Source organism: Ambystoma mexicanum, chromosome 9 (genome assembly GCF_040938575.1).
Source record: "Ambystoma mexicanum isolate Mex_15411 chromosome 9, UKY_AmexF1_1, whole genome shotgun sequence".
NCBI classification, from domain to species: domain Eukaryota; kingdom Metazoa; phylum Chordata; class Amphibia; order Caudata; family Ambystomatidae; genus Ambystoma; species Ambystoma mexicanum.
The window spans coordinates 1,442,399,768-1,442,418,261 of NC_090931.1; the positions used below are offsets into that span (position 1 = coordinate 1,442,399,768).

An 18,494-nucleotide genomic window follows, 5' to 3' on the forward strand; every position below is an offset into this window, starting at 1 on the left:
AGCTGGGAGATGTTGGGCACTCTGAAATGTTTGGATCATCTGCAAGAGATGTTGAGCCCTTAACTCGGGTGGCAGAGCTTTTCTCAGAGTTTGAATCCAGGACAGCTCCAATAAATTAAAGCATCTGTGAAGGTGTCAAGTGGGACTTCTTGAAGTGCAGGGAGAAGCCCAGATCGTGGAGGAAGTGGCAGGTGCGATTGAGATGACTCTGGGACTGTTCTGGAGAACAAGCCCATATCAACCAGTCGTCCAGGTAGGGGTAGATGTGAATCCCCACCCTCCTTAGACCTGCTGCCACCACTGCCATAAGCTTGGTGAATGCAGTTGGGGCGCAGGTGAGCCTGAATGGCAGAACCCGAAACTCATAATGAGAACCGCCAACCACAAACCTTAGGTACTTTCTGGGCTTCTGATGTAAGGGCACATGAAAGTAAGCATCCTGAAGGTCAAATGACACCAACCAATCATGAAGTCGTAAGGCCTGAAGGATCTGTGAAAGAGTTCCCATCTTGAACTTGTTCTTCCTGAGGAACTTGTTCAAGCATCTCAAGTCCAAGATGGGTCGCACTCCTCCGTCCTTCTTGGGAATTATAACGTTCAGAGATTACCAACCACAAAACAATCATGCACTTTCACACACACATGGATTGAGGTATCTGGGGAACTCTCATCCAGCCTAACCTGGATACCAGTCACACAAAGGGTGTCTTGGAGCCACAAAATAAAAAATGGCTGGGGTGCAGGATTTTAAAATGAATCGGTAGCCCAATGGCAACCATATAGAGGCAATTGGCTACCAACATAGTAAAAGAAGGTAACTGGGTGGTGTAGCCAAAAATAAAATAGGTAGCTGCCACCAACTTACTCCCCCAACACATTTGATGTGTGTGAAAACTCCTCCAGAAAAAGAAAAGGAGATGCTCAAGGAGCACCCCTATCATGGTAGCATTATGGGCTACTGAGGAGTGGCCACTCCCCAGCGTCTCGGCTTAACTCCACAAGGCTAGCATTTAACAGAGGCTGCAAATATCCAACCCACGCTGCAAGCAAAGGATTGTTTCATAATGTCCAGCATTGCCTTTTAGCTTCAGTACAGGTGACTGCATTCAGGGCAGTCTTTGTAGTGATACATGCTATGCTGGTGAGGGAGTCTAGAGAAAGCATCTTGGAATCCATTCTCCGTTCTCTATCAAACAGGTTATCAAGTGCAATTACTTTTTCCATGGCACTGCAAGGCACGCCAGAGCCAAGAAGATAATCCAAGTACACTGAAGCCTTGTCTTCTCAGTTTGTATTATCCATTGGAAACCAAAGATAATCAATGGAATTGTTTTAGCTAAAAACACCTTCATCTGAGTACTTGTCCATGCCATTCTTTTTCAGGCAAACCTGTGTTGATCCTCCCTGTGTGGAACCGGTCCAGAGGGTATGTGGCTAGCAGTTATTGATGAAGTGCTCCCTTTTGTAGTTGGGTCAAGGTGCAAAATTACCTGCAATGACACAACGGCGTGTAAAAACAATGGAGAGGAAAGCTCTAGGAACCTGTGGAATACCCAAGTGGTTAAGTGGTGCCACAAGCATTTCCATCAACAATATTCTGTTTCTTATCAACAGAGGGTTAATGTGGTGCAAGCATGAAAATGTTTGCACTTGAGCAAGCATTATTTGAAAGGATGCGAAAAAGGAGGGCAAATGAGTGAGCGTTGACGCATGGAAAACAAAGAAACTTAGTACACAATAGCATTATATAGTGAGGGGTTATACAGAAAAGGTTTCAAATCAAAAAGAGTGGTCCAAAAGTGTTCTGCCATAAGATGAAATTCGGGGACATTAATCTCTTTAGGAACTGTGCGTTCCACTCCCACAGAGTGTGAGAAGGCTGGTTACCTACAAAAATACCTCTTCAGATTGGACATCAAATTATTAGAACAGCACAGAAAATGCTCATCCACCAAGAGAGGAGGTCCACAAAATGTTAAAATACACTGACCAAATGCACAACATTAGGAACTTGACTTCAATGAACCCTTTACAGCACATGCCTAGTAAGCCAATTTAGCTCCCAATTTTCGAAACTGGAAACAGAGCACCCAAGTACTACCTCCGATATGGTGAGGATAGGTGGGTCACAAGGGACTAGAAAGGAGAACATTAGATAGAAAGGCTTCTTAAGGTATTCAATTTATTTAGCTCAATTTCATCTCTCCGTCACTTGTCCCAGATATCCTCAACGTGTATGTTTTTCTAGCCTATGTCCTATATCTCAATACATAGTATACATATATCCTATTCAGTCTCTGGTCAATGGATCCTACAAGGCAGAGAGGACAATGGACTGAACTGGAGCTGCCCTAATGTTGCTGACTGTAGTGACCTTCAGAGAGATCCCTGGCAGACCATACAAGAGGGGATCACATGACTGCAAATCATAAGTTATTAAACACTCTTGGCCTAGATGCACCCAGAATTGATATTTTAGGAACATTTGAGAGAACCATGTGTTTTCATATTTGTTTCTTTGCTGTGCAGTGTCCCTACCATGGGCCAGGACACATCAGACGAAAGCCCTGCTTGAGACAGAAGAACTCACCGCGGTCTCATTAGGAAGAATGACTCCGGAAGCCGGGCTGACCGATAGGAAGACACTGTCTGCATGCTTGATTTTCCACTCATAGCGTAGTGGCAGCCGAGTGGTGTTTCTCAGACTATAGGAGCGCTCAGAGGCTGTCCCCACACATGTGGGCTTGAAGTACAGCAAACCATCACCTTCTAATTGAAGCAGTGGGGTCTCTGCACGGGCCACCAGGACGATCTCCTACAGGACCAATAAGAAGAGATCAGTATGTAAAGGACAAACAGCAGATCACTGACATTTAAGGACACGAGGGGTAAACTGCTCATTTCTAATTACTTCACTTCACCCAAGTACTAGCTACATATCAACCAGTTCAAGATACCAGATTCATAAATAATTCAGGTAAATAATCTTTATCTGCATGGTAAATGTGTAAAACAATGATCTGCGAAAGGCCAGCTATCCATCAACAGCTCATCCTTAATTCTTCTTCTGAAAGCTCTATGGTTATCATATTACCCTGCCGCATTCGTGACCCTGTCAGAGATCATCCTCCCAGTGACAACTCATCACCTCAAATAAAAGCAAGAATTCAAAGCCTGGTACCTCCACCTTCAGATGCATGTGACAGAAGTACAGTTCCTCCCTTATATACACACAGAGGCCAATGAAGAGCAGTCCCTTCCTCAAACACATGAAGGCCAATGATGTTGAGCCCTTCCTTCGTGCACTTGCAGTTCAATGAAGTCCAGTTATGCATTGGTCACTTTATTTAACCTAACATGTGCAACTAAATGCACTGGTGAAGCCAATATCTGTGTTTCATACATGAACACATGGAAACCTGGAGCAGTAAGCATATATTATGGCATCCAAAAGACCGCCTACTTGGTGATAATTTGCATATGTGTTAAGGACTCCTTTTTGGGCAGTTATTTGAGAGGAGAAAACAGTGTGGGTTCAAAAATGGCCTTTTTCCATGAGAAGGTATTCAGTCTCAGAATGCTGAAAAGATCGGAATGCATTTCATTTTGATATAAAGGGGATCACTGGAACTTTTAATTAAATATGAACATTGGGATGGTGCATTATGTTTGAATCCATTAACCTGTCCTATTATAATGGATCCTGATTCCGCAATGACATATGGAAATTTTAGAAATTAATGGAAGCCTGCTGAGAAAAGTGCATCACCAATGAGGTTAATCAAGGTATGATGTAAGCAATTGACTTGTGCTGTCCTCAAAGTAGTAATGACAGCACTACATGACATGTGGACATATCTAGCTAGCTGGCTGCATTCCAGCCATGGGACCGAATCTGGTCCATGAGAATGGCACTGTGGTGCAATAAAGGGGGAATTGAACAGGATCAAAGAGCCCCCTAAATGGAAGAGTTGGGATGAATTGGGAATAGGCTGTTCTTAATTTGTTTGTTATGCACTGCTCAAATCCTTTTCTGGTTTCCCATTCCAATTCTCATTAAAATAAACTTCAAAAACAAGAGTTGGGATTAGGATGACGGAATACAGCCCACTATGTTGTGGGGGTAATAAAAGGGTCCCAGACAAAAACTGGTAGACACTTGGGCAGACTGGACTGGCAACTACACTGGACTACACTTGACACAAAGACTGGGGCATAAGCATTAACTGAGATGGACGGCAGGCACTGGCTAAAAGCGGCATGGCTACCTCCATACTCGGAATGAGGCCCACAGTCTTCAGCTCATTTCCATGAAATCAGTTTCAAAACGGTGAAAGAAGGTCTCCTCTCTAGGAACTGAACAGAAATTCTGGCCACAATATTCGATTTTATGGCATTCTATATTGGTGTAAAGAGGCACAGGGATCCCTGACTAATTGTTTACAGACTAATGTGAGAAATAACACTTATTTGCACATGGAGATCGTTATTGATCTCCTCTCAGCCAATCAGAATTTTTTAAGTGCAGTCAATAACTACTGGTATTGGCTCTGCTCTATCTTCAAGAGCAGCCAGGGAAACAACAATGACATTTCCAGGCAAGATATCTTTCAACAAAACATTTCCTCTCTGAGAGGACTTTTTTTTTGCTGCAACCCCCTATTTAAAGGAATGGTTCAATCAAAATTTTTATTTAAAAATTAGATAGGCAATATTAAAAAAAATATACTCACACTTTTTTTTTTTTTAATTCCTATGAAAAATGTTGAGCTATTCAAGCTCAAAATTTGCAAAAGCAAGCACATGGGCGCATCCATTTTGTGAAATGGATGCCCGCCTGTGCTGGCTTTTGCTTTTGCGGCACTAATTAAGGAAAAGCCAGCCAGCTGTAGTAAACAAAAGCTACCACTGGGTGGCTTTTCCTTCATTGGTGCTGTACACGGAGGACGGGGACCGGAGACTACAGGCAGAAAAGCTGCAGCTGCATCTCGGTAAGTGCTATTTTTTTAATAAAAATAAACACTAGCTGCGTTTTTTTTTCTACGTTTTCCGGGCTGGAGGAGCCCGGAAAACTTAGAAATAAAACCACAGCTTTAAAAACGTTGCATTTATGTTTGCGGTTGCTTTTGAAGCGACTGCAAACATAAATACAACTTTATTGTGTTTGAAAACGCTGCGTTTTTTCTTTCCAAGTTTCTCAGGCTCGCAGGAGCCTGAGAAACTTGGAAAGAAAAACCGCAGCATTTTCAAACACAACGGTGTTGTGTTTCTGCCTAAATCTGCTTTCCCATTTGGGGCTCTCGGGCTCCCCATGGGGAGCCCGAGAGCCCCAAATGGGAAGCAGCTGTAGGCAGAAACACAGCGGCATGTAAACACAACCGCGTGTGTTTCTGCCTGCCGTGGCTTTCACTTTGGGTCTCCGGTGCTCTCCTGGGGGAGCACCGGAGACCCAAAGTGAAAGCCAAGGCAGGTAGAAACACACGTGGTTGTGTTTGAAAACGCTACCTTTTTTCTTTCCGAGTTTCTCAGGCTCGCTCACAGCCCTGGGTGGACAGCCCTGGGTGTGGGTGCAGTGCTCGATGTGCTTAAGGAATTAAGCTTCACCTTTCCCATGATGCTGAAAATGTATCAGGTTGCCTGTGCTATGCTCCAGAGAGTAAGGCCAAGCAGTTTAGGCTCCTCTGTAATGCCCCAGTTAAGCTAATAGGAATGGTAAAGGCCCAGTTGCATTCTCAACCGTCATCATTAACTCAAAGTTTCCATCCCTTTATGGAGTCTAACCCTCCCACACAATGTAAATAGTTATAGAATGGCAGACCCTTTCAACCATTCATTTAGGTGCAAGCAATGGAAGTCTTTCCGCTAGCCCCTCTGCCTCGTGTTACCTGGATATAATTCTTGCTTGAGTTCAGTTCCATACAGAGGCAATGCTTCTGTGGCACAGTAGCCTCTGGCTTGGTTCTCAGAAGAAGGATGCTGTGGGCACCAGGAGAAATGTACCCGCAGGATGGCTTCACCAGGGCAGAGGGGCAGCTGCTTTGGTCCACGCTGAAGGTCAGAGGCGACTTGCCAGTGTTGTGAAGCAGTAGGCTGCGATGGGATAGGCTGCCATGACTCACAGCGGGAAATAACTAGAAAAAAAGGATAACACATGAGATCAGGCAAAAGTAATAAGGAAAGGACTGTTTATTGTTAAAATGTTACCAGGAAAACACATATATAAGGTGAAATTACCAAGGGAGCACTTGTGTCGGTAACACAGAACCATGGGAAATTCTGCAAGCAATGAACAAAAGTGGGGAACTGAAACTGTTGATGTCAACAAACAGCAGTGAGAGAAGAGAAAGGTTAGTTATTAGAAACAATCGTTCCCTTGCCTGGGAATACTCACATATAAATCCTGCTCTGCCATTAGACAAGACCCGGAACAGTCATAGTTGATATATATATTTTTTTATAACATATTTTTATTGTTTTCTTAAACATAACATCAAATCATCAATTCCACAAACTCAGCCCCCCACCCTCCGGAAGAGTAGGATCACATGCCGTTCTACTTTCTAGAAAGGTTTATGTGCCAAAAATGTCTGAGATTTTGATATTGTGCGGGCACCATTGTTCCATATAGTCCGACTTCAAATACTCCAGCACCGCCCCCCACTCCTTCGTAAAGGAGTTCTTCTGAACCTGAAGGTGGTGTGTTATCTTTTCCATTGTCATTTGGGACCAAACTTTTTGTAGCCAAGTAAACACTACAGGCTGGTTCTGTTTTTTCCAGTTCTGGGCGATTGTGGCCCAAGATGCAATAACTAAGCCCATGAAACTTCTCCATTGTGCTTTGTGGAGTCTTTTGGCCTGAAGGTCCGTTAATCCGCACAACCACACCCGCTCCCCCATTTCAGCTGCATCAGGAAATATTTTTGCCAATTCCGTTTGAACTTCCCTCCAGAAACCCTTCACACCCTGACAGTCCCACCAGATATGCCTCCATGTGCCCTTTTCCGTGCACCCTCTCCAGCAGCTATCCGACATTTCCGGATACATTGATTATAGTTGATATATTTTAAACTATGTTTTATACATTCTTTTAGAAAAATCCCATATAAAAAAGAAGACTTAGTCCATTTCTTTTTTTAAAACCTTTATTTATTGGATTTTCAAAAAGACACAAACAGCAATAGGGGAACATCAAGCAAGCAAGTAAAAAGATAACCTTAACATATCATGAACAGTAAACAATCTCTATAAACATATAAGGAAGAAAGAAGAAAACAAGGGGAAAAAAGGGTGCTGGTGAAGGGGGTGGTTAATCAACATTAAACATACAGTTCATTAAAGCGTCCCAATTGTCATACTTATCAAGCTTTTTCTTTACCTGAAAGGGTACCCTCTCTCTGCCTGAAAGAATTGACAGATCATGCACCCATTCATCCACGGAGGGCCTAAGGTCGCTTTTCCAAAATATTAAAATGTGTTTCTTGTCCAGCAAGAGGGCTCTGTAGGCCCAACAGAGTAAACCAATGGGCAGTTAAGCCCGGTCGGGAACACACCCAATACAAAGGTTTAATTTTGGATAAAGGTCGATAAAACTACACTGCAGTTACACAATGGATTATCAATCTAGATGGGATACAAGAGCAATCGTTTGCAATAAGAGCAAGATAAGCTAAAGCAGATCATTAAAAGCAGGGCGTACAGGGAGTGCACGAGAATGCAGGATTTCCGTTTGTGAATTAAGCAGGCACTAGAAAGGGCAGGAGTGTGCAGATATCAATGGACCCCTGCAAAGGGTTTGCTGGGGAGTGTACTCCAGGCCGAAAAAACGAAGACATGTAGTGAAGTTGATGGATCTGGACGGTATTTTGGCTAGAAGGAGAATAGCAATGTCGTAGAAACGGGAGGAGGGTCTGATATACGCCATGTGGTGGGAGGATATGAAAAAGTGGTGTAAGACGGAGACTGCGGAAAAGTATAGAGCCACGAAGAAGGGTCTCAAATATGGAGGCTTGGAGTGCTCTCCTGCAGGCGATGTTCAGTCACTCAGATGATATGCCTCCATGATTGAAAATGGGGGTGAATATAATTCTTTGGGGAATGATTGGAGGAGCAGTGAATGAGATAGACTTGCATGCACGGACCCTAATATGGGTGATGAGCTGCTTTTCATTCCCCCATGTTTCTCTCCCTCATTACTGCATGTGCAATAACTATGTGTGCATTTTAATGTACCCCTTGCCGTCACATGATACGATTTTGAAACGCTGCTTTCCCTGTTGCTGTAGTTGGCCAGAATCTTTTCTTTTTGCTCTCCAGCGGTAGGGCATAGTACACAGACCCTAAGGCTGCAGTAGCCAGGCCGTGAGGCTCAACGACGCTGGTCGTAGTGCAGTATTGTTCCTTTTTCTCTGGAGAGAAGGTCTGGGAGTGGAGGCAGCCGGGTGGATGGAGCCACTGATAGCTTGAGCAGGTCGGGGTACCAGATCTGTCACGGCCTAGCCGGGGGGATGAGGATCATCCTGCAATGGCAACGTCTGAGTGCACTGATTGCACGTAGGAGGAGTGGAATCGGAGGGAAGGCATACAGGGAGAGCTCGTCCCACGGGAACAAGGTGTCCCCGGCTGAGACCTGCTGGCGAATCTCTGGCACTTGGAGTTGTCCACTGTCGCGAAGAGGTCGATCTGGGGAGCATCCCACCTGCCGAAGAGCTGAGACACCTGCGCTTGTTGAAGTTCCCACTCATGGCAGGACCACAGCTCCCTGCTGAGTGAGTCTGCAATGGTGTTCTTGGTGCTTGCTAGGTGAAAGGGGCTGAGAACCATGTCCTGAAGAATGGTCCAGTGGTATAGGAGACGGCCTCCAGGGAGAGCTCAGGAGAATGAATCTCGCTCTGCTTCCGGATTTAGAACATGGTGGTGGTGTTGTCTGTGAAGATCCGCATAACTTTCCCCTGTAGCTGCGGCTGGAACGACTTGAGGGACCAGAAGACCACCTGCAGCTCCAGGATGTTTATGTGTAAGCCCTTCTCCTCTGGCGTGAGACCGTCCCGTGTGGGACCCCCAACCTTCCACAGAGGTGTCTGTGGTGTCTGTGGCCTGGTACTGAGGTAAACCATAAGGGGGCTCCTTGAGTGAGATGAGGGTGCACAGCCCACCACTGTACAACTTGCAGGAATGCCCAATCGAGGGTGATCTTGTCTGCCCAATTGCCTGAGACCTGCTGCCACCTGGCATCTAGAAAATACCAGAGTGGCTGCATCTAGAGCCTGAAAAAAAATGGAACCAGGTGGATGGAGCAAGACATCATGCCCAGCAAAGACTTGACGGACCGGACTGTTGCGATGGACACTGCTGACAGCCGTTAAACAATCCCTACAATGGCCTTCACCCTCGCTTCCGAGGGAGTCGCCAGACATGCAACCGTGTTGAGACGGGCACTTAGGAATAGAGCGTGCTGCGATGGTACCACGCAGGACTTCGGATAGTTGATCGAGAATCTGACGGAAGTCAGAAGATGTATGGTCTCCACCATGTGCTGGGTTGGCAGCGTGGGAGAGCAGGAGCGAATGAGCCAGTAGTCCAGATAAGGGTAGACGTGTATCCCCTTGCAGCGTAGATGAGCATCTATCGGGGCGAAGAATTTTGTGAACACCCTGCGGCAGACTTCAGGCCGAATGGCAGGGCCCTGAACTGGTAGTGCTGCCCATGGACTACAAAACACAGGAACCTCTGATGTTTCCGATGAATGGGGATGTGAAAGTGTACATCCTGCAGGTCCCGGGTTGCCAGAAAATCCCTTTCCTTCAGCTGGCCGTGCACATTTTGCAACGTGAAGATCCTGAACTTCTGGTCCTTTAAGTACTTGTTGAGGTGCCTTAATCTAGGATTGGCCACCACCCTCTGGACTTTTCCTTACCAGAAAGTATCTGGAGTACACTCCTGAGCCACTGAGTCAGTGAGGGACAGGCTCTATTGCCCCTTTTTGTAACATGGCTTGAACCTCCTGCAACAGTTGGGCCATGTGCAGTTCTTAACACACCACAGGAGGAATGTGAGGGCACCTGTGTTGAAATTCCAAGGCATGCACCTGCTGAAGAACGTCCAACACCCATTTGTCGGTGGTGATGGATATCCACTATACAACAAAGTTTGTTAGCCGGCCTCCCAATGGGGTGCGAAAGTGGGGGGATAGTTCAGGCCTGCTTGAGCATCTGCTTCCTGGCCTGTGGACACTGATGATGCTGACCTCCGCTGCCGTAGTCCTTTGAGCGGCCCTAGTAGGCTTCCTGGGTTGAGAAGCAGGAGGACTGACAATGGGGTGTGTACCCCGTGGAGGGCCTGGGGACCTTGCCTTTTGGAGGAACAAAAGGACAACGATCCCCTCTGCTGCAGGGTCCCTTGAGAGCGCACTGTCTCTGTATCAGTCTTAATGGCTGGGATCATCTAGTCCACTGCCTTGCCAAACAAACTGTCCCCATCAAAAGGCATGTCTACCACCTTAGACTGCAAGTCCGCCCTGACGTTTGTGGCCTTCAGCCAACCCTGGCGACGAAGCACCACCCCATTGCCCATATGGCAGAACCCAGAATCTGCTATGTCTGGAGCCACTGTGATAGCATGGTGCGAGGCCACTTTGGCCTCCTGGAAAAGGCCCAGGGCTTTGGCCTTCTTGTAGTCTGGCAGGAAATCCAACATTGGCGTGAGCTTATAACAAAGCTCGCTGTCATAGCGAGATAGAATGATAAAGGCATTGGCGGCCTTGACAGTGGAAAATGTGGTGTAAATGATGCACTTACCCAGGGCATCAAAGCTTCTTTCTCTGGGGATGATGGGTTGGACGAGAGCTTCCTGTCGGCGGCCGAGATGGTTGCGATCTCAGGCACCTGGGGGGCGAGTCCAGGACTCTGTACTTCTTCTCCAGCCTGTCTCTCTTGGAGGGTGCGATATTTGGAGTCTTCATCAGGGCCAAATCTTCCTCTCAGACAGTCGTCCAACAAAGGTATTGACATGACTGTCATCCTCGAGGACTCACGGCCTTGAAAGAGAAACCCCTCTTTCTTTTTTTCCACCGGCACCAAACTGAAGAGTGTGGACGCCTTCAATATCATGGTGTGGAATGAGCCAACCTCGTTCGGTGGTGAAGCCCTGGTGGGCTTATCGACACCCAGCGGCTCCCTGTCAGCAGGGACATGATCATCATACTTGTCCGTATGAGTAGCCGTAGTATCTGTGTCAGTACCGGTGTCGGTACGTGCCAGTTTCTCCACCACTTGAGTCAAGGGCCTATGGGGTGGCATTGGCTACAGTGGCGTCGGCTGATGCTTTGGCCCGGAAGAGCTAGCTTGTCGCTTCGGCCCAGCAGGGCTAGGGTGAAAGACTCAGCCTAGGAGGACTCCTGGCCTAGGAGGGCTTCTGGCAGTACCATGCACAGGAGCAACAGGTGGACTTTGTTGTATTTCCAAAACCAAGGTGTGCAGGGTGGTGAGAATGTCCTGTGACATGTCTCTGGGCGCCGGCTGGGGAGTGACTGAAGCAGCAGGGAGTGATCAGGGCTAAAACGCCTAGGAAGGGTAAATGGCTGAAAAGTCTCCTAGCATGGAGATCCCTCCTAGCACATGGGCCTGTGGGGCCCCCTTCATGGTCCGAGTAGTAACCCTCAGGCAGATTCTCGCCCTCAGAGCTACTATAGATGTAACGGGACCTCCTTGGGGAACCCACAGGCAATGAGGGAGACATCCTCATGGCTCTCGGGAGGAAGTCCGTCGGAGGTAGCAAGTGCCTCACCCTACTCAAATCCCTCAGGAAGGAGGCGATGATGGGAACTTGTACAACTGGCGTCCTCACCGCTGAAGTCATAACTGGCACAGCAGACGGAGGCCGTGGAGGTAATGCCACCCTTGGTGTCATCGCAGTCATGACTGTGGAAACGACGACAGGGTCGTCAACGGGATTGTTCACGAGGTGGTCGCAGATGCAGTTGTCGACTGAGTCATGGTCGTTGAGAGGGAGGCCGTTGACGAAGTAGAAGTATTCGAAGTAGTGGACAACAAGTTGGTCATGGTAGATGATGGCGTCATCGATGGGCCTTTGCCAAAGCTGACGAAAACAAGGGAGTCGCCAACGGGCCTCAAGCAGGTCTCTCCATCGAAGACTTGTCCTTGCACTGGTATTTGGAAGGGGTCAGGGACTTCCTCGCAGAATGCACCCAACCAACCGATAGGTTTACCGTAGACAGTGACACAGACGGGGAGCGGGAACTTCCCCAAGTCAGAACCCACAGTAGCAGCGACCTTCGTGGCATCAGATGCATAGTGTTTCGCCTTCTTTTGGATCCCCTGGGAAGGGGCATCCACAAAGGACCTCAACCTTTCTTTCTCAGAGGGAGCATGCTTATGGGACCAGCCGGTCCTTGACAAGGCATGACTGTGCCCAGAGGCCGCGTCAGAGGCATTCTCCTCCTTGAGCCATGCCACCAACCTGCGATAATGGTCTCTCTTGGTCTTCCCCGGGAAACCGCGGCAGATCTCGCATCTGTCTTAACGTGTCCGGATGTAGACAATACAAGCACTTGAGGTGCCGATCCTCAACATAAACGTTCTTCAGGCCTCATTTTTCGCAGGCCCTGAAGAGACTTCTCTTGCCCACGTTGGACATCATTGTGGTGAGATGTAGACCCACGCCTGGGCCTGCAGAATTCGCAGAAAGAAGATCCAACGATGGAACTTGATCTTTGCCGACAACGGGTCCCCGTAGTCGGCAGTCAACGCACGTCAATTGAAGATGAAAAAGGTTGAAGAAACTATCAAAAATGATCACAAAAATAGAAAAAATAGCAACATTATCAAGGAGAAAAATGAGAGAACTCCCAAAACTGCAACATGCAGTAAAAATCTGAAGATGGCCACCAGGGGTGGAGCATAGGAGTATCATTGGCTGGGGGCAGTATGACCCAAAGGACAGTGATTGGTTATAGAAGAGATGAGCAGTTTTCAGTGTAAAGTGAAACTGCTTTCTTTTTTACCGAGGATTCTCCGCATGGCGACAGGGAGTATTCAGGAGCATATGAATCCATGCCAGCCCCCATGCTGGAGATTTTAAAAAAGGCAGTTCGACACTGTCTGAACCCTCTCTAAATATAGGTAAGCAGGCACTTTTGTATACATTATCATATGATTTATAAAACAAGTGCATTAAAATGTCCACCTCATACGGCCACTTCGGGTGATAATAGTCTTTTAGGTCTAGACCCATGGTTCCATTCAGGGTAAGGTGGTGCAGTAAATAAGTGGCAGGAATGGAATCACTGCAATGCAAGAAGCTATATTACAGTCATCCAGCTAATCAGTCGCTCACAGACTGTACCCCTCAGGGTTACTACAGGCAATTACAGAGCAAAAAATAGGTCAAGAGTTGGAATAGTTATTTTAAAATTAATTTTTATTAATTCCAACATGAAAAACCAAACGTGTTACAATAATTAGACATTCCAGTTCACATGTACAGTTCCATGTTGTTTCTCCCGTTCCCCCAACTACCCCCCCACCCTTTCCCGAGCCGACCCCGCATCACCATCATCCACCACCAATTCTGAGGGCGCTCCTTCTTCCATTCCCCCCAAAGAACCTCCATCATTCCTACTTGTCTGATCAGGCTCAGACAGTGTAGCTACCAATTGTCTCCAAGCTACCAGAGTCCCTGCTTCTTCTTTTCCCCCTCGTATAACTGCTTCGCTAAGAGTAGGAATAGTTCAAAGTAATTTGTTCATCCGAAATTAATGACGAAGATCGTTGTAGTGCTCAAAAAATGGTTTATCAGCTCTGTGATAGTTTTTCAATGAGTCAAAAGGTCAGCATTCACTTCAATATATATAATACTCCTTCAATACTGGTCTGACCTGCCTATGAAGGCTAGTAAGGTATACCAAACTCAATTGGTTATTTGTAATAACAATTAGCAAAATCATGTACAGTAAATTCAAACGTTCAACAAAGTCAGAATAATTCAGTTAATACAGTTTGGAATGGTATAGATCAGGCTTGTCCAACCTTTTTGAATGTGGGGCCGAAGCATTCGCTTTTTGTCACCCAGTGGGCTGGTGAGCCAAAAGTAAACAACCTCACCTAAAGCAGTATATTAAAAAGCAATATTGTGAGACCTTTGACACAATAGCATCACAGGCAATGATGTGCCATGCAGTCCCAAAGACAGCTTTTGGTGTCAGGGGTAGTGAGTGTCTAAGAGAGCCTCTCCATCAAATGATCCGAGGTCAGTTGCTTGCGATTTCTTTCAGTGTATATGTGTTCATATTTTCCTGAAATAGTGGGGGCGACCGAGCGTAGCGAGGGTGCTATAAGGATCTAGGGAGGGTTTGGGGTGGGGGTTCCCCCTCCAAGAATATTTTTCCAAATATGGGGTCGAAATGGTGCATTTTACAGCAGAAAGGGTGACCAAAAAGCCATAAGTTTATAATCAGTTCTAAAGGGGAACATGAACATTCCATGTCACCAACAGCAGATAATAACATTTTACAAAAAAACACATTTTAATTATCTATGTGCCACAGTGTAAGACATCACTGTCACTGATGTAACACACTGTCATGCTGGTTCTGCTAAAATGATGCCTCTGTAACAACATGTCTATCCTGGTTGTTCCCAATTTAGGCCAGCATTGTCCTGTACAAAGCATGACTGATGTTGCCTGAGAACATGCAGTGTGTCCAATACATATGCCAGTTTATCTCTGTAATACACATTCATTACTTCAGTGTTAACGATTGATGCTGCCTGTGCAGTGTGCCCAATACATATGGCAGCTTATCTCTGTAATACACTGCTGCCTGTGCAGTGTGCCCAATACATATGGCAGATTATCTCTGTAATACACGTTCATTACTTCTGTGTTAATGATTGATGCTGCCTGTGCAGTGTGCCCAATACATATGGCAGCTTATCTCTGTAATACACGTTCATTACTTCTGTGTTAATGATTGATGCTGCCTGTGCAGTGTGCCCAATACATATGGCAGCTTATCTCTGTAATACACATTCATTACTTCTGTGTTAATGATTGATGCTGCCTGTGCAGTGTGCCCAATACATATGGCAGCTTATCTCTGTAATACACGTTTATTACTTCTGTGTTAATGATTGATGCTGCCTGTGCAGTGTGCCCAATACATATGGCATCTTATCTCTGTAATACACGTTCATTACTTCTGTGTTAATGATTGATGCTGCCTGTGCAGTGTGCCCAATACATATGGCAGCTTATCTCTGTAATACACGTTCATTACTTCTGTGTTAATGATTGATGCTGCCTGTGCAGTGTGCCCAATACATATGGCAGCTTATCTCTCTAATACACGTTCATTACTTCTGTGTTAATGATTGATGCTGCCTGTGCAGTGTGCCCAATACATATGGCAGCTTATCTCTCTAATACACGTTCATTACTTCTGTGTTCATGATTGATGCTGCCTGTGCAGTGTGCCCAATACATATGGCAGCTTATCTACTGTAATACATTCATTACTTCTGTGTTAATGAAAGAAGCATAATCCAATTCAACAGATAAAATGTGGAAAAGTGATTACCCAAAGGTGAACCTAAGTGAAGAAATGCAATGTGAGCACAATCTTAAAGTATGAACAACTAGATATGGCCGGGTGCCCTCCTCTCCCAGCGCCCAAGGACGGCCGGTGCACCTGTACTCGGATCACTCCAGCAAAGCGGAGGGCCATGTTGTAGGAACCGGGCAGGGAATTGACCTCATGGTGTCTGCTGTAAAGCCCACAGTGTCTTGGATCTGGTGGGCTACGGTGTTATGCGCTCTGAAAATTAATTCCCCAGCTGGCTTCCTCCAACAGGGGCACGGACACCTCCCAAGGGCTGTTTTTCCTCGTCCAGATTAGCACTTGTCAGTTGCAAAAACAAAAACTAGATAGATCCTCAGGCATTTTACCTGCTGTGCTGCTTTTCCGAGTATGGATGGTGTGCTTGTGTTGTCTAGCCTTTTTGGCAAATAATTAATTCCCACATGCGGTAAAATCATCTGGAAAATCATTCCTTTTGTGACACAATTTGAACAGTACCCAAAAGGGGAGGTTTTTGTCAAAACGTGATGCAAATTGTACCCTCCCTCCCCAGGTGGAATGTTCAAACATTAAGGCAGCCTGCACTGCTTGTGAGCCTCTGAGATACTGCTGGCCAGATACTTGTGTTTCGGTGTATCTGGCCAGCAGTATCTCGGAGGCTCAAAAGCACTGCATGCCGCAAACATACGTCGGAAAATATAGCAGGCAGTACTTCCCACTGCTGGAAGCAAGGAGAACTAGGCCTCGGTGTGCACCGCACATGACACTGTGACACTGGGCTGGTCTGAGCTACTGGCTCACGCAGGCTCTGCCCTGGGCTCGGCAATGCAGATGTGTGAAGGTGGCGCTGTGTGCCCGTCACTCCACCCACACACATTACGTGATTATGATTTCAATTGCTGAGAAACAGCCAATGGAAATAGTGTTACTGTGCAAGACATGTATTTATTCTATTTATTTCCACTACTATGACCTGCCTTGCATGGTAACAGTATTTCCATTGGCTATTTCTCAGCCAATGGAAATCGTAATGTGTGTGGACTACGATTCCTACCCTGAAACTGCATCCACAACGCTCACTGCGTATAAAATAAATGCAAAACATACAAAAGTAACTCTAATGCTTTGTCTGTGCTCTTGGGCTTCGAGGGCCACATAAAATGGCATGGAGGGCCGCATTGCGTACCTCGGGCTGCATGTTGGACAACCCTGGTATAGATAGTGTATGATAACATACCCAAAGGAATCTGTGTTTCACTGGATAGCCCAAAAGAAAAAAGGAAAACAGAACATGTAATAAAATGTTTAAATAATGCTGTCTGATTTCTATACTTGTAAGCGTCTGGTCACTTTACCTTAATTCTGCATATAAACTGCATGATTGAATGTTGACCAGTCTTTGTTTAAAACGGCACTGTGAAAAAACAGATAATTATCTAGTTGGTATTGCACAAACTATGCAGAATGTTTCTCTCGTTGTCACTGGTAGGGAAGCTTGTAACGCTTACCTGCGTGCTTCTTAGATTCAAGAGCGCACTGTAATGATTGCGCATGGGAGCGCTTGCTGGTCTAATGGCTTTCTGAGCAGTCCATGAAAAAGTACTTCAACTGCTGAAATTAGAAGAAGACTAGTGTAGATAATATGTTTATAGTACCACTATTGGTTTCTGCTCCGTGTGTCAAAGGGTCTTCTTACCCGCAGGCACATCTACGTGTGGACACCGCTGCTGACCACATGCGTGAGAGAATTATTGCAATTAAAGATGGGTTATTGTGGTAACTAGATGCCGTTGTTAGGCACGCCAGTGGGTGTGCTCTAGCCAGCGGCGTCCAGTGTTACGTATTCGGTGAAAGAAATGTGATAATTTTCATCTGAGAAAGGTACTCAAGCTTAAGTAGTAGTAAAAAATGTACCGCCCTTGGGGACCGCGCCAAGGTGGGTGTATTAAATCGTGTTAACCCGTTTCGATGGCAACCGACGTAGATGCCGTAGAGCAGAGCCCCCGGTAGTGTGACGCCGCCCTCGGTGCCTCGTGTCCCGATCCCCTTGTGAGAGCGGATCGGGACGTATCGGTATGCCCAAAGGGAATACAGTTGTATGAAAGGTATATGGTGTAACGATGTGATTATAGTATCAGAAAATATAGTTAAGGGTAGATCTCAGGCTTCCTAATCCAGAATGGTTAGATATTAAATAACTTGCATTGAATTGCAGGTAACATTAAATCTGGATATCAAGGACAATGGGCCTCATTACAACTCGCCCGGTATGGAAACAACAGTGGCGGTAAACCCGCCGCCACCGTTGTTTCCATGTCGGGCGATCACAACTCCTGCAGGCGGGAGGTGAGGTTCCCGCCAGGTCTGACCTGGCGGGTTTAACACTGCCCGCCTGCAGGCGGACGAGGAAACACCATTACGAGATGCTGCCGGTGTTTCCATGATCCCCATCGAGTCCCATAGGACTCGATGGGAATGGGGATTAACACCATTCCGCCTCCGTGATTCCCGGAAAACCGGGGTTGTAATACCCCGGTAATTCCGGGAATCACGGAGGCAGAATGGTAATACGAGTCCGGCGGTAACCAGGCAGTTTTACCGCCGCGGTTACCGCCGGACTCGTAATGAGGCCCAATAAATCTGAGATACGGTAGGAGGTACCAAGACATGTACCATGGGGTACCCTTGGGTCAAATAAGTGTACTAACAGGTACATAAACTGGTCTCACCTGCCTATGAAGGCTAGTAAGGTATACCACACTTAATTGGTTAACTTGGGACAACAGCAGGAGGTGTGCTACTTCCCCATACAGTGCCTGTGCAAGCTACATTGGTTGTGTTACCTACTATTGGATCTGCAAGATTAGAGGAGGACAGTGTCAAATGAACATACAGACTCATA

At 46.3% G+C, this 18,494-nt stretch overlaps 1 protein-coding gene across 2 annotated transcripts in view; it reads right to left on the reverse strand.

The window, feature by feature from the left end:
* CFAP65 (cilia and flagella associated protein 65) overlaps window positions 1-18,494 on the reverse strand; it is an 825,303-nt gene that overhangs the window by 482,771 nt on the left and 324,038 nt on the right. For both annotated transcript variants that reach the window (XM_069616861.1, XM_069616860.1), the window contains exons 13-14: window positions 5,886-6,131; window positions 2,591-2,815 (exon numbers count right to left, since the gene is read on the reverse strand). In XM_069616861.1, coding sequence (XP_069472962.1) covers window positions 2,591-2,815; window positions 5,886-6,131 — 471 coding nt within the window. The remainder of the gene's footprint in view (window positions 1-2,590; window positions 2,816-5,885; window positions 6,132-18,494) is intronic.